The sequence below is a fragment of the Chaetura pelagica genome, unplaced genomic scaffold (genome assembly GCF_000747805.2).
Source record: "Chaetura pelagica isolate M959 unplaced genomic scaffold, ChaPel_1.0 scaffold420, whole genome shotgun sequence".
Lineage (NCBI taxonomy): Eukaryota > Metazoa > Chordata > Aves > Apodiformes > Apodidae > Chaetura > Chaetura pelagica.
In genome coordinates this window covers 143,069-163,355 of record NW_009951919.1, presented here as the reverse complement: position 1 = coordinate 163,355, position 20,287 = coordinate 143,069, and the positions used below count along the sequence as shown (strand labels likewise).

At 42.5% G+C, this 20,287-nt stretch overlaps 2 protein-coding genes across 2 annotated transcripts in view; both read right to left on the bottom strand.

The window, feature by feature from the left end:
• Positions 1–110, bottom strand: part of LOC104386871 (chromosome unknown open reading frame, human C5orf45) — a 4,873-nt gene extending 4,763 nt beyond the window's left edge. Inside the window, exon 1 of the mRNA XM_009995546.1 lies at positions 107–110. Within this exon, the coding sequence (XP_009993848.1) occupies positions 107–110 (4 nt within the window). The remainder of the gene's footprint in view (positions 1–106) is intronic.
• Positions 111–2,314: 2,204 nt separating this feature from the next.
• TBC1D9B (TBC1 domain family, member 9B (with GRAM domain)) lies at positions 2,315–19,860 on the bottom strand (the record flags this gene model as incomplete). The annotated part of the gene is made up of 21 exons (XM_009995533.1): positions 2,315–3,007; positions 3,874–3,980; positions 4,413–4,460; positions 5,512–5,562; positions 5,964–6,035; positions 6,190–6,255; positions 6,617–6,857; positions 7,963–8,031; positions 8,708–8,806; positions 9,950–10,079; positions 10,746–11,031; positions 11,762–11,879; positions 12,623–12,837; positions 13,234–13,384; positions 14,012–14,173; positions 14,336–14,548; positions 14,683–14,890; positions 15,534–15,792; positions 16,415–16,643; positions 17,675–17,793; positions 19,746–19,860. Coding segments are annotated over 21 exons (3,651 nt in total), but the record flags the coding sequence as incomplete, so codon positions are not given.
• Positions 19,861–20,287: the final 427 nt, after the last annotated feature.

The following is a 20,287-nucleotide window of genomic DNA, read 5'->3' as shown; positions in this document are numbered from 1 at the left end:
CCCGCTACCACCGAGCGCGCCGCTCGGTCCCGCGGTCCGCCCGGCCCCTCCGCCCGAGTCCGCCCGAGCCCCCGGCCCCTCCTCCCGGCAGCGGGTCTTTACCCACCCATGGGGGCAAATCACTGCAGCCCGGGCACGGGCTGGGTCACAGCAGCTCTGGGGCTTCTTGGAAGAGCCAAGGGCCCGGCCTGAGCCGCCCTCCCGGGGGGGTGAAAGCAGCGCCGGGAGCGGGAGAGGGGGCTCGGGTGGGCTTCGTGCTAAACAATAACCCGTTTTCTGGGGGAAAACACCGCGTGTTTGCAGCTGCAGAACCAACAGCCACGTCTGCACCTACCTGGAGCTTCGTCAGGCTGTGTGAAGTAAATACAGAGTGGTAATGAAAGGGGAAAAAGAGAAAAGGAGGATAAAAAAAGAAGAAAAAAGGTAGGAAAAGAAAGAAGGAAATAAAAAGTTAGGCAGGCAGACTCCAGTCACACTACATCTGCTTTTTTAGATAATCACCAGGAAGAAAGGACAAACAGTATTCTATGGGCTCAGAGAAATAAAAGGCAGTCAAGACAGCCTGTAGGATTCTGGTTCATTTATTGAGTACATGACAGGTAAGACAGACAGACAGTGTAAAATCACATGTATTATTGGTACTTAAAAAAATTTACAATAAATTACTGAATAATTAGTAAAAGCAGTATTTACTAATGGCTGCTCTCCAGTGACACAGGCCAGAGGAGGCAGAGAAATCAGAAATACGGACCAGCTAGGAACAGATACAGAGAATGTAAAAGGGAGGAATTAACACTGAGTAGCACACCAAGTAGTGTTAAATGGGAACATCCAACCCACGTATGTCCTTCCCATCCTTCACACCCCCAGTGCCAGCCAAAAGCTGCCCCCAGCCCTTCAGTGCAGGGTCTGCTCTGGCCCAGCAGCCACATCTCTTGCTCCAGCCCTCAAGGCAGGTGCCAACGTGCTGAGATGAATTTATCTGCAGGAACAGCAGTAACTCTCCTTCCTCTACTACCAGAAGGATAACTCTTACTTTCTCCTGCTCTGAATTGATTTAAAAGAGCAGTTGCTCAGTTCCCAGTTGTTCTCTCTCAGTGGAAAGAGGTCTATTGAGGTTTTCCACAATGGGCTGATAGCAGAGGGCCACACTGCCTCAAATTCTTCCTCTTTAGGTATAAACGCCCTTTGATGTGCAGCAGTTTCAAAGGGCACATCCACTGCTAGACTCTTTGTACAAGGGATGGTCAGAAAGGACACACTGAGCAGCTGCAGGTGGCACAACACTCCTCCTGCACATGGTCCTGCCCCAAGCCTTTGCCAGGGCTGATGGGTCAGAGTGTTCTCAGGGGTCCTCCTAACAACTGGACCCATCACTAGGCTGGTAAAAATGGAAAATCAGTAAGTAACAATTACAGAAACTTTTCTGTACTGACAGGGGAAAGTTCAGCAGACCAGTATGTCATTGCCCCGTGATGCTGATGCTGATTCACTGACTTCTAATTTAAGAACATAATCACTCATTGTGACTGTCACCAGCCCTTAGACTGATTCACTATCACCTCAACACTGAAATCAAGGAGCTTGTAGCTTCCCAAACTAAAACCAGTGGCTTTCAAAGAATTAGAAAAGCAAATGCTAGAAAACCAGGTTTGTCTGAAAACTCCTGAATGCTGAAGGAGAAAGAAAGTGATCACACACTATGAAAATGCAAAATCACATCTGAAAGAAACCTGTAGATCCGTGATTAGACCTTGGGATGCTGGGAGCAGTGGGGCACATCTGCATGACAGCTGCTGAGTCACAGAACAGCACTGAAGAACTTACAAGACTATTTATAGATCAGGGTCCTATAGCACTTGACTACATTGCATTAGCTCTCAGGTTGGCAGCCAGAGGTGCACATGGTTTTCAAGCCAGGCTGCATCTGCTGTGCAAGTTACCCAGGAACCTACAGCAAACAAGGGCAAGGAGCAGGTATCATCTGAAATAAAACTTCATTAAAGTAAGATAGCAAAAGGCAGACATGCATAATTTATGGTGGTAATTCTATATGTCAGGGGCTATTAGGTTCTAATGGCTCTCGAGAATGTAAATCTAATTCTGTCAGCCAGAGTAGCCAAAGAAAGCACCTACACAAAACAGTCACTGTCAGAAGCCCCTTATCGATTGGAATCTATTGCAATTGTGTAGTTACTGGTCTTGGATTAAACAAAAAAAACCAAACCCCAAACACAAAATACCAAGCCATCCAGCCATCTGCCACATTATCTCCCTGTTTTGTCTTCTAAAGACAGTTCCTGCTTTCTTGAGTTCACCCTGACACAGCAGAAAGTTCATAGTCACTGGATGAGCTGAACTGCCTCTCTACCTTCTTCTGATCTTTGATTTTCTGGAGAATGTTGACTTTTTTCTCAAAGTAGTTTACAAGGGCTGTTTCTGTCAGCATGGAAGCCAAGATCTGCTCAAAGGAGATAGACCAGTCACTATCAATGGTACTACCATACCTGGCAGCTGAGCTACTGCCTTCACAACCAACCAGGACCGTGTCATCTGCGATGTCTTCACACTGCAGGGAGCCTGTGCTGACCATGGAGTAGGAAGACATGGACATATCATCTTTGGTTTCATCATCTGATAGCAGCTGTAAAGGAGAGCCTTGTCCTTCCCCTGACCCATCTCCTAGAGTTTGGTTCTCCTGCGGTGTTTTTTCAGGCTGAGCATCTCCGCAGGTCTTCTCCTTCTGGTCAGCTTGGGGTTGCTGCTCCACTGCTGAATTCTGACTCTGCTCGGATGTCGGTGACTCCTCTTCGCTCACAGGATCTTGGCTGTTGTTTGCTTTGCAGTCCTCAGACTTCCTCATGGGCCTGTTGGAGAATTTTTTCCCAACCTCCCCAATTCGAAGAAGGAGACTGGCTACAGTGGCAATGGCATGGTACAGCTCCTGCTCCACTGGGTCCTCACTGAACATGTTGTACAGGGTCTTGCATAACTCTATGAACTGTTCCTGTAAAAGACACAAGACCAAAAAAAAAAAAACCATACTTCAGGCTGAAAAAAGTTGACAGTGGTAGATTATAGAATCATAAAATATCTCAAGTTGGAAGGAACCCATAAGTATTGTTGAATCCAACTCTCTGGTCTGCATTGTCTGGATGCTCATTGAGTTGAAGCAACAGGCACCATCTTGACTGACTCCCTGATTACCTGCCTTCCCACCAAGTAAGCAGCAATTATTCTACTGATTCAGAACAGTCCAATACAGGCAAACTCCTCTCTCTGCTGTAGCAGCTACATTGAGACTCAGTTAGCAAATTCAGAGTGGTGGGGGGGGGTTTCTGACAGATGGTCACATATTCATATCTGAGAAAACCTCCAGAAAACTTCTGTCCTGCTGCTCTTTTGTGGTCAGCTTCTAAGCATTTCCAAATGGGTTTAAATAGCACCCATCAAGTAAGTTAGAGACAGAAATGATCACACCAGTCATCAGACTCTTCCCTGTAGCTGCATTATTCACTCTCCACCAAGCAGCTGTAACTCAAGGCAATGAAAAACCAAAAGAGCCAAACAAGTTTCTATGACTGATGGAGTATTTGAAACATACTGCTCTGGAGGGAAAAGAGATTGCAGTTCTTACAGGAGAAACTGGGAGGCAGATAGTCAAATACATTTGATTGGTGGAAACACAGCAGTTTGTCCATGTCCACTAAGGAATTCAACAAAGATGTGTGGAATTAGAGGCTTCTGAAGCTCACTAGAGCAGAATTGCAATCTATAGGCAAGGAGTGAGCCTGCTGACAAATGGCTGCACAAACTGCTGAACTCCCCACTAGGCTGTCAGTCATCCAATTGGAAGCCTTCATATATACTTACCTGGCTCATTTTGGGGAGATCTTTAATGGTTTCTTTCTTGGACTCTTTTTCCTTGGCCCACATTCTTAGGTAGTATCTATAGTCCTGTGGACTGGTACCTTTCTCCTCTGGAAGGCAAGAACAAGCCTTTAATGTCAGGTGTTCAATGGTTTCAGACTTAAAGTGAGTGCTGTACCAGCAAAAATCATGCTGGAAGCAGGTTCTATGGACAGTTCAGGAAAGCATCTCCCAGGAAGGCTGCATTGTTTTCTGCTGGTTTACCTGATCCAGTTCAGCAGAGCAAAAATTTCAACACTGCTGCGTCAGCTTGACTTCTCATAAATGAACTCTCTGAGTGGACAACTTACCAAACAATTTACAAATGTCATGACCTTGGTATGTAAAAGAGTCAGGACTGTAAGGGATAAGAGAGATTTATTTCCTTCTTTAGCTCTGCCCACGAGGAGCACTTTGAAAAGTCTCCTTGATACAACAAAGGACAATGAACAGATCATAATGTGAGACAAGACTAGAATGTGGTCTGTTTATGATGTAATTACCTTTTTCTGGACCATTCTCATTTCTCCTTCCTTTATCTTCTTGGGTTTCTAAGAAATTATGACATTAGAAAAGAATGATTAATAGCTGATTTTCAGCAATACATCACATGAAGAACATAAGACAACTTACAATTTAAAATCGTACAAGAATAAATTTAATAGAAGTTAGATCTCACACTCCTGCTTTGTATTTGGAGGAGTGAACAGAACGGGATGGAAGAAAAAAGCCAATGGGATGAACTGGATAAAGAGCCACACTGAAAAAGTGGGTTTCAGAGCTGAGGCAGAAGGCAGGACTCCTAACAGAAAGGGTGAAACACAGATATGAAGGACAGCTAAGCATTGTGATGGCTTAAAGACAAAGAAATTCAGTTATCCAAAGCAAGGTAATGAATGGAAAAAACCCAAACCACCACTGAGCACATATGTGACTAATATCTACACTCGGCACTACTGAGTGACTGAGCAGACACTCTGGGAGTGGCCTGCAGAGTCTAACTTCACAACTTCGCTTCTGGTTCCCTATATTGTCACTGAACTTCATAGGAAATCTTAGCTCAGACTCAGCCATCTAACACTAAACAGCACAACTACTTAATACTGGGGTTTTTAGGCATTATTCTATTTTGGTAAATACTTTGCACAAATGACATACTTTGTCCTCCCATTTGACCATGCCTAGAACTGTATTTTAAGAAATACAGTAAATAAGTTTTCTAACAGCTTTATAGTTCAATGGTGTGCATCCTTATTCTTTTAAATTAGAGGACTGTGGAGGAGGCACAGGTATCACCTACCCAGGCCAGCAAGCCTAGCACCTCCTCCCACTCTGCTCCAAGTGTATTTTCCACCTGCCAGCTTCCAAAGTGAGATAAACTCCACTGAAAGAAGCTGGACAAAACCTATTTTGACCAAGACTGAAACTTAATAGGTAGAATATATTGAGAGATATCTCATTACTTATAGCACTGTATTCATAGTGGGAGTGTCATGAGAGAGGAGCAGCAACTCCAGGGTATTTAAACCAGCACACTGCTGCTGGGAGATGAGATCAGCTTTATAGCCATGCTCAATGCATGCACATGATCCATGGACTGACCTTGAGACTCACAGTGCAGGCAGAAATCCAGCTCTGAGACAAAAGGAGATACTTGAGCAGCAGAAAAAGGAGTTGAGGGGACAATATCCCAGATACAACAGAAGAAAAGGCCAGACATAGACACAGAAAAGGAAACAAAAACAAGAAGAGAGACAATGAGACTTGCATGAAAAACCTGCATCATGGTGGGAGACAGGCTGGTAAGAGCACATTGCTGCTCCTCAGAAGTCTGTAACTGTGCTTTAGAGGGTGCTGGGTCCCGGCACGGAGCAGTTAAAGCTCCAAACTTCTTTCTCATCAAGCAACAAAGACAGCCAACTCAAACACACTGCAATCTTAATATACTGCCACCACAAGACCACGCTTTGCAAAAAACTAATTGTTCACAGCACATGGATTTGTGCTGCAACTCCTGTCTCAACTGACAGGTGAAGGCATCAGTGTCGTGTTACCTTCTGTTGTAACATCCTCTGTGAAATAACTCGTGGCCTCCAAAGCAGACTCTGTCTCCTCTGGATTCAGAGCTGTATTTACAGAGAAGGAAACATTAGGAATTCTAAGCTAATTGAACAGCATTATCACCCACTTCATTAGCAAAATTCATGAGGCATCCCTTTTCAATTGCATATTAGAACAAACCACGCTCAACAGCAGCAATAAACAAAATCAATCACTTACCAGGAGGCAGATGCAGTTTGTAAAGTACTTTGAGTTTTTCAGTGAGGTCACCGTGGTACATCCCACCTGTGAAGAAAAAAAATAAATGGTTAAGAAAACAGTAGTTAGGATGAAGAACCACCCTCTGCTCACAGGCTCAAATCAGAATGAGTTCACATGCCCTGCAAAAACGCTAACTGCACAAAGCCCTGTGCATAAGCAGTAAAGATATCTACAGCAAAGCTGCATCTCGTTGGTCTGCCACCTCGTTCCCCAAAATGGGAGGCTGCCTAGCAGCAAAAAGGCAACTTTTGTTCTGCCTGAGCCTTCCTGTAAGGCTGCCACCCTCCCTTGGTGCAAACACCACTTCCTTCTTTTAGTTCTCTGCTTGGAAAGGGACAGAAACACTTTTTGCACCATTCCATCACCTCCAAAAAACACCACTTACTCATCCCGGTCACAAACTCTTTGAAGTTAATGAGGGAATCCCTGTTCTCATCTAGAAGCCTGAACAAACGTGCTGCTAGTACAGGGGTGTGGGCCCCACAGGCCCAGGGGGTCAGGGTGATGAACAGCTCCTGGAACTGCTCCAGGTCGATGCGGTACTGCTCCAGGTAGGGCAAGCTCTGATCCCGGCGGGCAGCAGCAGCACGGTTGTTTCCCCAGTAACAGCTCATCAGGTACTTGGCCTGTGGAGGGAAGGGATTCCCAGGTCAGACTGTACTGCACTACAGGCATCCACATGGAGACATTGTTAGAGGTCAGGAATAGCACAGAGAAAGCAGAGGAGAGACATTTCAGGACACACTTCATCTCCCCCGCTATTCCGAGCGTTACTTCAGTACAAAATCTATGAAATTAAGGAGACAGGGATGACATAAAAAGCATCAAGAACAATTTTAAGTGAAAAATACAAACCCCACCATTTCGGGCTTGAACAAAATGACACTGAGGTGTTAATGCAAAGGGAAGGTGCAGGTTGTACAACTAAGCACAGTGCCACTGAGTTCACAGCCAGTGTGCAAAACTGATTCTCAATATTGGTTTGCAAAAGTCATTGCCAACACTTCTCCACACAGAAGACACAGATACCACACATAAAGAACTTTGTAAACATGGGTGATGGCAATAAAATTAAATGAAACAATGCAAGTAGTACAACTATTAACCTAGGGGTTAGTAACAAAAATGTCTGATACAAACTGAACTTATTACTAAGTGATTCCTGTGAAGGAAAATTGTCTAGTCATGTCATCACAGTGTGACAAAGAGCTCAACTCAGTCATGAGGAAATAATCTGGAAGTTGTTTTTATCTCCAGAAGGCAGTTTAACAGAGGCAGCAATCCCAGCTATCTGTCCAAAGTCTTATGGGACTTGTTAACCACAGCTGGGTAAGATCACTCTTTTAAAAATACATACATTGACAAATAGAGGCAAAGAATTTTAATGATTTTGTCACAATAACAGAGAACATCAATGGCAAACTTGAGAAGAAAAATTCAGGTAAAGTCAATTCTAGCTCCTATTCCAAGTGCTATGTGACACCCCATCCCACTGAATCAGCATCATTCAAGTACTGCAAATATGTTTTGGCCATCTTTGGAAAAAAAGAAAATAAAATCAATTGGACAGTAATAGGGCCCATCTCACTGGCACCATATATAACCATGTGTAACAGAATTCCACACCTGTTTCTGACAGGTTGGATTAAGAACCCAAGCAAAGTAATTGCTTCCCTTTCAATTTATTTTGGTACCTGTTCTCTGTCAGAACACGTTCTGCCAGCTTCTTACCTTGAACACTACATACAGCTCTTCTAGTTCTTCAATAGAGAAACCAATGTCACTAGACACAGCTCGGACCTATAATTAGGGAGAAAACAGGTCAGAAAGACAGTTTCTGGTAAAGCAGAAACTGCTGACATTTTGAGTAGCTAGAAAAAATTACTGCTCTTATTTCCTGTTCATGCAGACCTGGCTGTGCAGACTGTGTTGCCTCTCCCTCTTGTTTTTATCTTTGTATCTTTGACTCAGATGCATTGAGAAACAACACTGAAAGAAAGAGATTCTCCACCTAAGACATGGGAGATAATTGCACTGGATATGGATACTCCCCTTTGGCCATGAACCCTTCTCTATGATTTCCCAAAGCACTTGTATACTCTCTAAATGGCAGGAAAATAATTATATGCCAGCTAACTTTTCTCAAAGATTGCAGGCAACCAGTAGAACAGACAGCAGCAGGCAGTGGAGATGATTACAAGGCCTTTACAAGTAGTTTTCATCTCCCTCCATGCCAAATATCTTATTCAATCAGCCCAAACACTTAAATCCTTTTTATTAGATTAACCAAAACCATACGAAGAAGAAAACTGAAAATCCATTATTCCAGGCAGAAGGTCCATTTTTCACATGAATTGCAATTCTTTAAGTCACTTAAAATTTGGTCTGCTACAGAACAGACTTTCTAGATGCTTACAGGAAAACACATTCCATTAATATTCCATTTGGTAGCACATTCAATCTGGAAGTCACATACCACACTCTTCTTGGCTGTGTCCTCCAGAGACTGGATCACTTTCAGCCTTTGTTTAAAACGCATTTGTTCAATGTCATCTGCCTTCAAATTGCTAAATTTCTACAAGAAAGGAAGCAGACCAGGTCAATATCATCTCCACAGGAAAGAAAACAAGAACACCCTCTGTTCAATTACACATTCCTTAACAAGTGGTCTATCCCCTCAGAAATGGCCTGAAACTCTTAGAAGCAAAAAAGTGAGGAAACACTTGAGCTCTATTCCCTATTCATCCCTGTCCTGCAACAGAAGTCATTCAGAATTCATGAGAAATCCTACATCAGAGGTTTCTAAAGAACAGCTGAAAAAGCATCTGTCAGGACTGACAAATACAGATCCTGTACTGTGAGAGATAAGAGGATAGACAGGCTGTCATTCCTTCCAGATCTGGCTTTTAACAGGACCCAAAGGAGATTCAGCTAGAGACACCAAACTCAACAGGCTTTTCTACAGACTAGGTCAGGCAAGTAAGATGAATTTGGTGACACTCTTTTTTATGAAAGAAACCAAGAACAGAGTTGGCAGATTTGAAGAAACAAACCCATTTTGCCCAGCAAAATGACAGCGGCCTGACTGTAAGTGGCTGGAAGGGGACAGGATGAAGAGCAGGAGATAAAAAGAATCCACATTCACCAGTGTGGCAGAGAACAGTCAAACACCAATTCTCACCTGTGGTTCTTTCCATCATTCAGATACAAATTTCTGATGAGTTTGTTCTCAGTGTGAACAAGGAGGTCCATCTCCACCAGTGCAGAGATGGTTCAACAACACTGCCACCTTCACAGTACTATAATGTGGATCCCAGAACAGGGTTCCTGTGCATGTGAACTGCAATTCTTCCATGTTTCTCCAGTATACATCAAATTTTTTACCCTGAATATCCCTCCCCAACTCCTCAGCACTATCATCACATACAAGTAAGAACAGGAATTTTTTTGGCAAAGCAGGAAGAAACATCTGGTCTGTAACATTTACCTACTTGCAGTCTTGGTTTTGGTCTCCATGGGTAGTGGGGAGACTCTTTGTAATCCACAATAGCCACAACATTGTCTTCTCATTTAAAATGTGAGAAACAATGGGCTGGGCCTACACTCCCTAAGCACCTCAAGCTATGAACACTGTTCAGATCCAGGCTGCACAAAGTATAAACCCAGCTGTAAGCAAAAAAAAAAAATCTATTGGGCAAAAACTAAGCTGGAAGCTTACCTCATAGGATGTTTTGATGAGTTCAAAAATGTCAATCTCAAGGGGTGGGTCATCTCCACTTGTCAGTAAGGCATGCAAGTGGGGAATAGGGGGAGAGACACTCTGCCTGTTAACTACATTGTCCAAATATCTGTGGGGAAAAAGCAGAGCAGATGCAGGACTCCTGGATTAGTGTCCAAAAAAAGCAGTAATATCCTAAACACATAATTCCCAAGATTTTTGTATCATTAACCTAAACATGTAGGAAAAATTACATTTTCTCAGCTAAGCAGCAATGCCACCCACAATGTATCTGACTTAAACGTCATGTTCACCCTATTTTGGGGATAGCTATTCTTTTTCAAGTGGGCTCCAAGTAATAAGCTGAAGACCTTGTTTCACATAGAAGAGATTCACATTTCAAACAAGAAAAATTTTACATTTACTACACTTGGGAGATACCTGCTTGAGCAAGTTTCATGTTTCTAGAATGTGATTCCTGCCTGGATCAGTTTTTAATAGTAAATCTGAATTGTTCTGTGAATTTCAGAGAAATAACCCTTCAGAGTTCAAATTCAAATTTGAGAAGCAGGAAAGCATTAAGCTGCAAAGCAAACAATTCCAGAAATATGGGATTCCTCCATGCTTGAGCCAAACATTTCAGCTGCTGTAGAAATCAATAGCAAACCTCTCTGGAGCTCAAGTTGCACCCTAGAGTGTTAGCTGAGACCCGCTATGTCATGGAATTGGGTAGAAAGAGATGACGACTAAAAGGCACCTTTACTCTTCAATTATAAATAAGAACAATGAATGGTACCTGCCCAGAATAGTCATGGCTTCACCTTCATCACAGCACTGCAACAGCTTCTCCATGTTGGCATCAAGGATGGCCAACGACAGCTGCAAGATGAACTTGATTCCCTCATAGAAAAAGCAGTCGACGATGACCACGGCACTCTCAAAGGGCATGACACTGAGGAAGAGAGTGAGAAACCAGGAAAGGGATATGGTGGAAATCACTCCCAGGTCTTGCATCTTTTCTGACAGCTGTGGAAGATACTCTCGTGTAAATTCTTCAAAGATGCCTTGGTCCACCAATGCACCTAAGAAAACAAAAAAATTCAATGGCAGAACTGAAATCGGTGGCATCACGGTACCGCACCCTGGTGGTACCATGTTACTATGCCCAAGCTGGTCAATTATTAGACAAAATAGTGAAAGTCCACTTTAATTTCATGTAAGCCTCTCAAAATAAGAACTAAAATTAACATATTTATTTAGATTTGTTCCTTGTTCTCAGTAATAACAAAGTATTTAGACAGAGTCTACTCCTACACTGCAGAGCATGCAGAACCTCTCACTGAGCTGTGCATTCTCACTGGAAGGAGAGGTGGAGGACTACTGATATTATGGCATTTACATCCAACTATACTCTTTTATACAGACACATTTAAAAGCCCATAAAGGAGGGCTTTCACTAACATTTCCTGGGGGCCCAATCCAAAGGTTTAATACATAATTCAGCTGGGAAAAAATAACCCAGTCATTTTCTTCTAGAGGTGCCTCCTTAGTGCTAATGGTCCCCCATTACCAATTTTTAGGGACTTCATCTTCCTTGTTACTACAAGGTGGCACTACTGCCTGGGCAGCCTGTAGTTTCTCTTCCTATGTCTCCACCACACACCTGCAACTTTAAAGGGAAGGGAGTTGTGCTTCATCATCTTTGAAGCACATCACATTCAACTAATTCTGAACAACACAATGTTCCCAAGAGATGCTGGTCCACCTAGGGCTGAAAATCCAGGCTCCAGCATGAATCTGACAAAGACTCACCCACTACTCTTGTGTTGTAGTAATCAGGCAACATCCGCTCACATAAAGCCACCAGAAGCCAGAAAGCCTCCTCCTCATTGCAATACAGCAACAGCACTGAGGTAACAATGTTCATAGCCTAGGAGCCAGCAGAGTTAAATATGGAGATATAGGAGAGAAACATGAAGATGTTCATGAAAGCCTTGTCATTACAGACCAGCTAGACTTAAAAAGCATGAATACAATAAAACTGTCCCTAAAAGTCACATCCATTTCCAGCTTTCACTGCTATCTGAGCCAACTGATGTCATTCAGCCAATTTACCTTCCTGTTTCAGTTCCTCTGTCTGTGAGGCAGCAAATAATACAAGTACTTTTTGTCAAGCACTTTCATTAATCAACATGACCAAGTATAATTTTCAAAGTTTTCATACAAAGCTTTGTAACAATTTGGTCATAACACAATGAGAACCTCTAATACCAGAGCAAGACACAAAATGAATCTGGATTTCCAACAAGTTGTTTCCCTAACCAGCAACTGGCTTCATTTTTAATAATACTGCCCATGAGCATCATCACTTACTCAATTTAATTGCCTTTTTATAATGAAATCAGATGTTTTGGCTGAACTAGGGAAAGCTCCAGCAGGAAAACTAGTAAGAAAAGACTCTGTTATTATACCTAACACAAATATGCAAAGTCAATTTAAATGCTGTATCCAAAGGACAGTTCAGATATCTTGCAGTGTCACCACTTCTTTCCTACTCTCAAACCACCACATAAACAGCACAAAGGAAAAGCTGGAAACTGAACAAAAAGTGCAGAAAAGGCCCAGTCAGTCACAGTTACTGTGCAGGACTAACAGGTCTGTCTACCTTCTTACCTGACAGTACCCAATTGTTGGATTTCTGAATGCATAAGCTGTTAAGACCCTCCGGAGGGCAGCAATTCCCAGCTCATTCTGGAAGGCAGGATGTTCTGGCATAGAACGGTGCAGATCTCTCTCAATTTCCTCTGTAGCAAGATTGTACTTTCCCATTGACTTTTCCACAAGATCTGCATAGTAACCAGGATGAGTCACCATCTCATTCCAAGCCCCTGTAACGACAAACAAACACTGCTTCATCTCCTGAGCTTTAGAATACAGATTTTACACCCACAGCTTCAGAGAAGAGGCAGCCAGGAAGTTAGATATGAATTCATCAACTACCAATATGTATGAAAGTATAGTAACAAATTCACTGTTAAATCATCATTTTAGAATCTAGGTACCAACACTGAATCACACAGGAGGACAAAGAGCCTCACAATGCTCATAAGAACAGTAATCTCAGGAATGTGATCACCACATTTGCAGCAAAACCATCATGAAGTATAATTCAGGTGGAGTTAACCTGTGGTTAATTTGTTCTGAAATGAGCTAAAATTTTTATCTTTTCATCTGAGATGTGCTGAAAGTTTATTCATGCTGTCAAAGTATCCACAACCTCTTACCTGAGAAAAGAAGCCACAGCTCTCCACGAAGATTCTCTGGGATTCCTTTTTGAACCAGCTCCCTAGTCTTGGCTGTGCGATACATACACATCCCTCGCCCATATTCAAAGAAATGAATGTTCCAGGACTCTTCCTTCATCTTCTCCTTTGCCTTCACAGGAAGAAATATGGCTGTTTTAGGAAATTAATGCAGTTTTTGTTTGTAGGACATGTGATTTCTGGCTATACTCAGGGCTACACTTCACAAGAGAAAGGCACTGTGACATTTAAAACCTTTTTTCTTCCTGCTGAAGAGGAGGATATATGCTAATCTACACTGTTCTGAATCACCTCTGACCTTGCTTTAAAGTCAGGTCTTTACAACACTAACATGGGCTGTGCAAGGGCATTACACCTTGCAAATCTCTAATAAATGCAAGCAGAACCATGGTCTAAGACCATGGAAGCATGGTCTCCACTTTAGGAAGCAGAGATACTGGTTCTCTGCTTCCTAGATCTAAAGAAAAGTTCTTCACAGTCATAAACCTACATCCCAGAAGCACAGTAATACCCATTTCTGGTCAATTATCTCAGGTACTCAGGTATCTCAGTACTGATAAAGTAAGCTGAGGGTCAGGTTACATCTCTGCAGCACTATCACTGTGACAGACACAGAAGTGATAAAGCAGGACTGGGCAAAGATAAAATGCATTTTCAGAGTCTTAGAGCAGGACAGGAAATGTGCAACCTACTGCAAACTATCTATAGTTTACTGTTTTAAGTTAAAAATAATATTTACTCCTTTGGGTCCCAAGAGCTCCTCGGAATTTCTTCTGAAGAGTTTGAGCAATCCTTGTGAGGCTGTTGGCACTTCCCCAGCAGAGAAGCTGACAGGTCGATTGCTGAGAGCAGCAGTGGGGCTGACGGCAAGGGGGCTGTTGGAAGGCAGCTCTGGAACCTCCTGAACAACAGAACACAGAGCACTGAGCTCAGACAGCCTCCCTCCTCTGCTAATTATCTAGCAAACAGACATAATTTGCTGGTAACCAGCACTGTTAACACACAATAAGGAACTTTTCTCTGAAAAGGTGGCAAATGCTTCTCCCAGCTATCTCCTTAGTACCTCGCAACCAGGATCAGCCAAATTCCACTTCCATTCCTTGTCACTGCAGCACGGTTTCTTGGATGGTGTTCTCTGCAAGAAGTCAGAGATTCTCTGTACTAAGAAATCCCGGTCCTTCAGATTGGCAAAGAAGAAGGTCATTTTACTTTTAGTGCTGATGGACAGAGGGCTGGGCAAGACACTGGAACTATCTGCTTTCTCAACTATTGTCACCTAGAAGACAAAGACAAGAGACATATGGATCTAGCAGATTCTCCATTACCTATAAAGCACCACACAAAAGCTTGAAGCAAACCGCAGACAGGGAAGGTCAAGACAGTCTTAATATATAGCTAAGAAATCCCTACCTCCCTGAGAGGAATGATGAGATGACAGGCCTCCCCTGCTTTGCTGGCAAAACAGATGTAATTGTTGGAAACAAACATCTGGCCAGGAATATGCATCTTGTTGAATGGTGTCCACAAGGTGCAGTCTGTGTGTCCATCCAGGCACTCGTCCTTGGGCAGCCGGAAGGTGGCACGGTAGCACTCGTTTTTGGCTCGAGCATCCAGGTCTCTGCGGAAAAGTAAAGAGGAGTCCCCAGAGATCTTTCCTCACTTGAAAAACCCACCCAAACACTAATGTTACATGTCCATTCCAATCACAACCTTCAGACTGTGCTGTGTATTCTTAGTATTCATTTCTCTAACTGAGATGCCACCCCTTATCTGACTCCTCTTTCAGCCTTCAGAAATGCTTCACTGACAAGGTGTGTCCTGAAATACAAGACACAATATGCAAGTGCATCTGCAAAGCTTCAATCTTGCATCAGATTCTGAAACCCCAGCACAAGGATTTATTCCAATACAAATGTCTATTACTTTTTATAAATCTTCAACTTCAGACAAAGGGGCTGATGTAATTTTCTTCTTCCTCTTTTTTTTTGTTTTTAAAAAAAGATTTTCAAGTTTCAAGTTGACAACTCCCTCTGCCAGTGCCTAGTCACACAGGAGAAAGGCATGGGGCTGTGTATGAATTCAGTGCCAATTTAGGATGGAAATTAAGAAAAAAATAAGAATAGGCAGAGGGCTAATGACTGACCTAAGTGATACAGCCCCTAGAGTGACAAAACCCCTGTGGCACCTGGAAGATACAAAGCAGTGCAGATTTATTATTACAATCCCCCGTTATCTGCCTTCTCACTGCTGGAAACATATACCTTTTTAATGCAGAGATGTTCTTAAGAGGCTTCCTGGGTTTTGGGAGGGACTTGTCCTGTAGGAAGCTCTCATTATCCAGTAGCTGCCGCATGGCAATGTTAGCCAGCTGCTCCATCAGCTTGAATGTCTCGTTGATGTTGAGAAACATGGAAAAATAAAGTTCACTGTCCCTTGTGCTTACTTTGATGCACTCAGGGAACAGAAGTGTAGCATTTTTTTCAAGCTGGGTCACATCCACCCACTGGATCACAAGAGTAACTAGGAAAAAGGTTAAAAAAAGCTATGATTACAATTTGAGGCAACACAACAAACAATCAGAAATGAAGCTCAGGCAGCAAGTGAGCTCTCAGTGTAGCAGCATTTTCCCCCTCTTACACAAGGACAATTCTTTTCTTTATACTTTTACTGAGTTCTCCAAAACTACTTGAAAGTAATTTTTGGGATTAACTAGACTATAAATAATGCAGTTCCAAAAGGACCATCTCCCATCCAGCAAACTTAAACTACAATTACTCAAGTTTTCATTCTTTCCAGCAAATCAGCTTTTGACTCAGGAGTTCAAGCTTTGTAAATACTGGGTCCTGGTGCTCGTTCCAAATAAAACTCAAAGTCAAAATATTGCTTGGTTCCCTAATCCAGCTGAAGTAAAACTTGAGCAACTTAAGAAATGTTTTGAAAAATGACTCAGGCAATCAGTCTAAGCATCACTGAAGTGCCTATGAGTGCAAGGACTGATCTATGTGCTGAGCTATAGCTCAAGGGATTCCTAAAAGGCAAAAAACCTGTCAGCTTAAAAAAAAAGTTCATACAACAGATCAATTGCATCAAAAAGATTGTGGGAAATGGCAAAGAAGTCCCACCTAGCAGACTTGTAACTCACCCTCTTTGCCCAGCAGGAAGGAGTAGAAACAGAGGTGATTGACAGTGAGGTACAGCCAACCCTGCCTGGGTACACGGCCCTTCCAATAGCTGCAGGAATAGTAATTGACCAACTTCTCCACCTCGGGCATCCCAAACTGCTTCCGCATCTTCAGTTCAGCCTCTTTGAATTTACCTGGATCCTCTTCACTCTGGGGCTGCTCATTCTTGTTCTCCTCAGCAATAATTCCCTGAAAGGACACGGAAGGAGAGAGAGAAGAAATGGAAGGGAATGTGCCTGCTGACAGACATCAAACACAGCAAAAGGTCACAGAAGAACCCAAAAGACAGAGAGAAGAAACACGACCCAGCAGTTATCATTTCCCTTGTTGTTTCAAAGAAACAGTTAAGACATGTAGAAAGAGCAGTCAGGTAGCTGAGGAGTCTGGGATCTACACCTGAACACATGCAGCAAGGATTCACGTTTAACATCTCACTGAGTTTCTCACAGTTGGCCTGGTAACACTTTGTACACCCTGCAGAACTGAAGTCTACTTCCACTTGCAAACATGCTTCTTAAACAGGATGATCAGCTGCCAGGAAAGGCAAAACTCTACAGTCTGTCAGAGCTTGACTGACCAGAAGGAAAAACAACTGACCACAATCTCTCTCACACATAGAAACCACAAAGAATCTGACTGGAGTACAGGAAGAGACTCAAACTGCTGCAGTTCAGTAAAGGATTGTATTTATAAGTTTCTACTCTGGAGAATTTGTAGGCTGGGAATCTGAAGTGTGTGAACTGCACAACAAGCAGAGACATCCATCTGATTCAGAAGGTGGTGGAAGCTCTTTAACAACCTATAGGCCTTTTAGACCATCTTGGCAGGGCAAGTACATTGCTTGCAAGCTTGAATTCTCTCTCCTCTATTTGTTGCTAGATGAACCCTTCTTAAACATTCTCTTTGTATCAAAGGTATAATCAGCAAGGATTTTAAAGAAGTATTATATTTTAATTAGTGGGGGAATCCTAAGCTAATTGAGACCTACTGCTCATAACCCCCCCAAACAGATTTGTCCAGTGCTGTGACTGTATCATGATGCTGATAATACTGCATGCATTCCATGACAATTCCAAATGTATGTACATCTGAAAATGGAGCAGAGAGAAGTTTTGCCATGGAGCTCTCACTCCCTCTCTCACAAGGATAAAGCATTCTTAAAACCACCTCCCCGTGACTTCTCAGGATCTGGAAGTCCTTCAGGGAAACATGTCACTTACATGTATTTTGCCCTTGACAAAGGTGGTGATATCTTCTTCATTATCGAAGATGGACAGAGTCTGCAGTAGGTTATTCTCCAGCCACTCCCAATGCTTTGTGATCTCTTTGCGAGATGATCCTAATGGAAGGGGTGAAAGATGACGGGAAGGGCAAGGCAAAAAAATAAATCAGATCAAGGTCCTTTTTCCTCCAAGTTCATAGCAGGAAACTAAGAATTACCAAACAGTGCTCAGGAAATCAAACATATCAACTGTATACACACTGAGGATATTTCATGTCCACCAACATTATGTTTCCAATGAAAAGTCTCCACTGCCACCAAGGATAATCAGCACACTACCAACAGATCATCCTGTCTGCCAGTGCACACCAAACCCAGCTTTCTACCCAGACAAAAAGAATTCTTATGTTCCAGACAAGAAGTACTATTTGAATTCCTGGTATTCTAAACCGATCAATTATAGGATGCTTTGGTTGTGGAAAAAAATCCCTCAGGTCCATCAACAATAAAAGTTGCTGTGTCTTGCTTTGTTTCATGAGTTGCATCTCTCACCAAGTGACAACAGAGAAATTGCTAAAATAAGCCAGGCCTCAATATTTGGTGTCTTTCTAAGACCAACATGAGAATTACATACATGAAGGAGGAAAATTCTGCAATTCCTACAAACAGAGTTGTCAGAACAAAGCACGGTAAGTCGAAGCTGTGTGCATGACCAGAATGGTGCCCACTGGTATTTACACATGGTAAGTTGTAAATAAAATACACATATTTTTCAACTAGAGAGACATATACATTTTATAACTTCAAGTGAATGTCAATACTCCTACTCTGTCAGGAAAATGAGAGCCAGATGTTATTCAAACAATTCTTTGAATGAAGACAATATATTTACTTGGGTATAATAACGTATCAAACTCCATTTGGTTGTTCTGTAGCCTCATTTTACCATCTTCCCTTACTTAAAAGTAACTGAGATACAGAGGCTATCAACTACAGCACTCCTGAAACTGTACAAAAATAACACATTAATTGAGTGTCAGTTTACTATAAAATTTCAGATTTGCATCCTATGTGGCCACTAAATACTCTGCTTTTTGCCATGGAGTTTCTGGCCTGCCATTTTGTTTCTTGTTTTTCTTCTTCTCTGTGTCCTCCTTCCTCAAAAGGGAAACTGAGTTTCTGTGAAACACAGCAATTTCTAAACCTCTCTTTGCAGAATTTAAGTAGCTCTGCAAGGGGGAACATTGTGTTGGTTGCCTGGGGAGAAAATGGGAACAGGGAAAACAAAGACATCTACATCTGTGGGCTTAGCAAATTATGACCTCATGCTCAGATTTTACATCTCAGCCACAAAGTGAGAAGTGAAGATTCTTACTATAAACAAAGTTGGTCTAACAAATATGTCTGATTATATTTTCTCTTTAGCAACCAGCAGGACTTCAAGCCTTAATCAAAGTTCACCACCAGCGATTTGAAGGTTGTGCCATGGTATTCTAATACAGAAGTTACACTTCTCAAGTAAAAGAGGCCAAGGATCCTTGATGGTTTTTTTTTTAAATATTGTAATGTATTCTACAGATATAGAATATCAATATGTCTACTGCAAGCCAGAAATACCACCAAAAAATAACTGAATCAAGATGGTAAAGACCTTCTGCAAAGAGTGTTTGGCACCTAGAAAGACCTTACATATTCCCACCTTGTACCATGCTCCTGGTAAGTGGATTTTGGCACAACGCTTATCATCCCACTGCAACTTTATAGTCATGGTTTCATTCTCTGAGCAATTTCACTATGACCTTGAAAATACATACACCTTGAAAGAAAGAAAATTCACAACACCTGCAGAAATTGAAGTTTTTACAGAGCCTTAAGTTCCTAAGATACAGCTTAAAACAACACTGAGAAGTTTTGGCATTTCTGGCACCTTCCACTCCCTCACCAGAAGCTCTACAATGTTTCCTGAGCACTAACAGAATACTCCCATGTGGGGTAACTGACCCTCTAAACCAAACAGACAGCAGAGTAACACAAATCCAGCTCCCACCAAGGATTACATCCCTACATACCACAGGCCACTGCCCAGTATACTTGAGAGTCCTGAGTCTGGTGCAGAATACGGTACGGGGCGACCCTGGCACTGGAATCCAAAACCACGTCTAATGTGCCCACAAGAAGACCTAGGAGGCAAAAAAAGAGAAGTTAAAACAATGCCATGCCAAAATAGGGAACTGGGTTAAGCAAAAGTGCAGGATCAACACCACTGAAAAATTACAGTGTTCATCTCATGCATACCGTGGTGGAAGAGCAACAGCACTTGGCTGAGACCCTGCAGACGTGCATCCGTCACTGCCACCAAGTTACCTACACACCAAGCACAGCCAAACCCACTGGTCATGGATAAAGATTAGATGGCAATTAACATTATAACCCTCCACCTTCCTACCAGAGCTTTCTAATAAAGGCGAAATGTGTTCTCCTCTGTGGGGTTTCTGTTGCTAATAGTGATTTTTAAGCCTACTAAGCTCAAACACAGGAGAGCTCTCAGCATCACTTGTGCAAACAGTCGGTAAGAGAACTCATCCAAAAGGGAATCAAGCAGCTCTAGAAA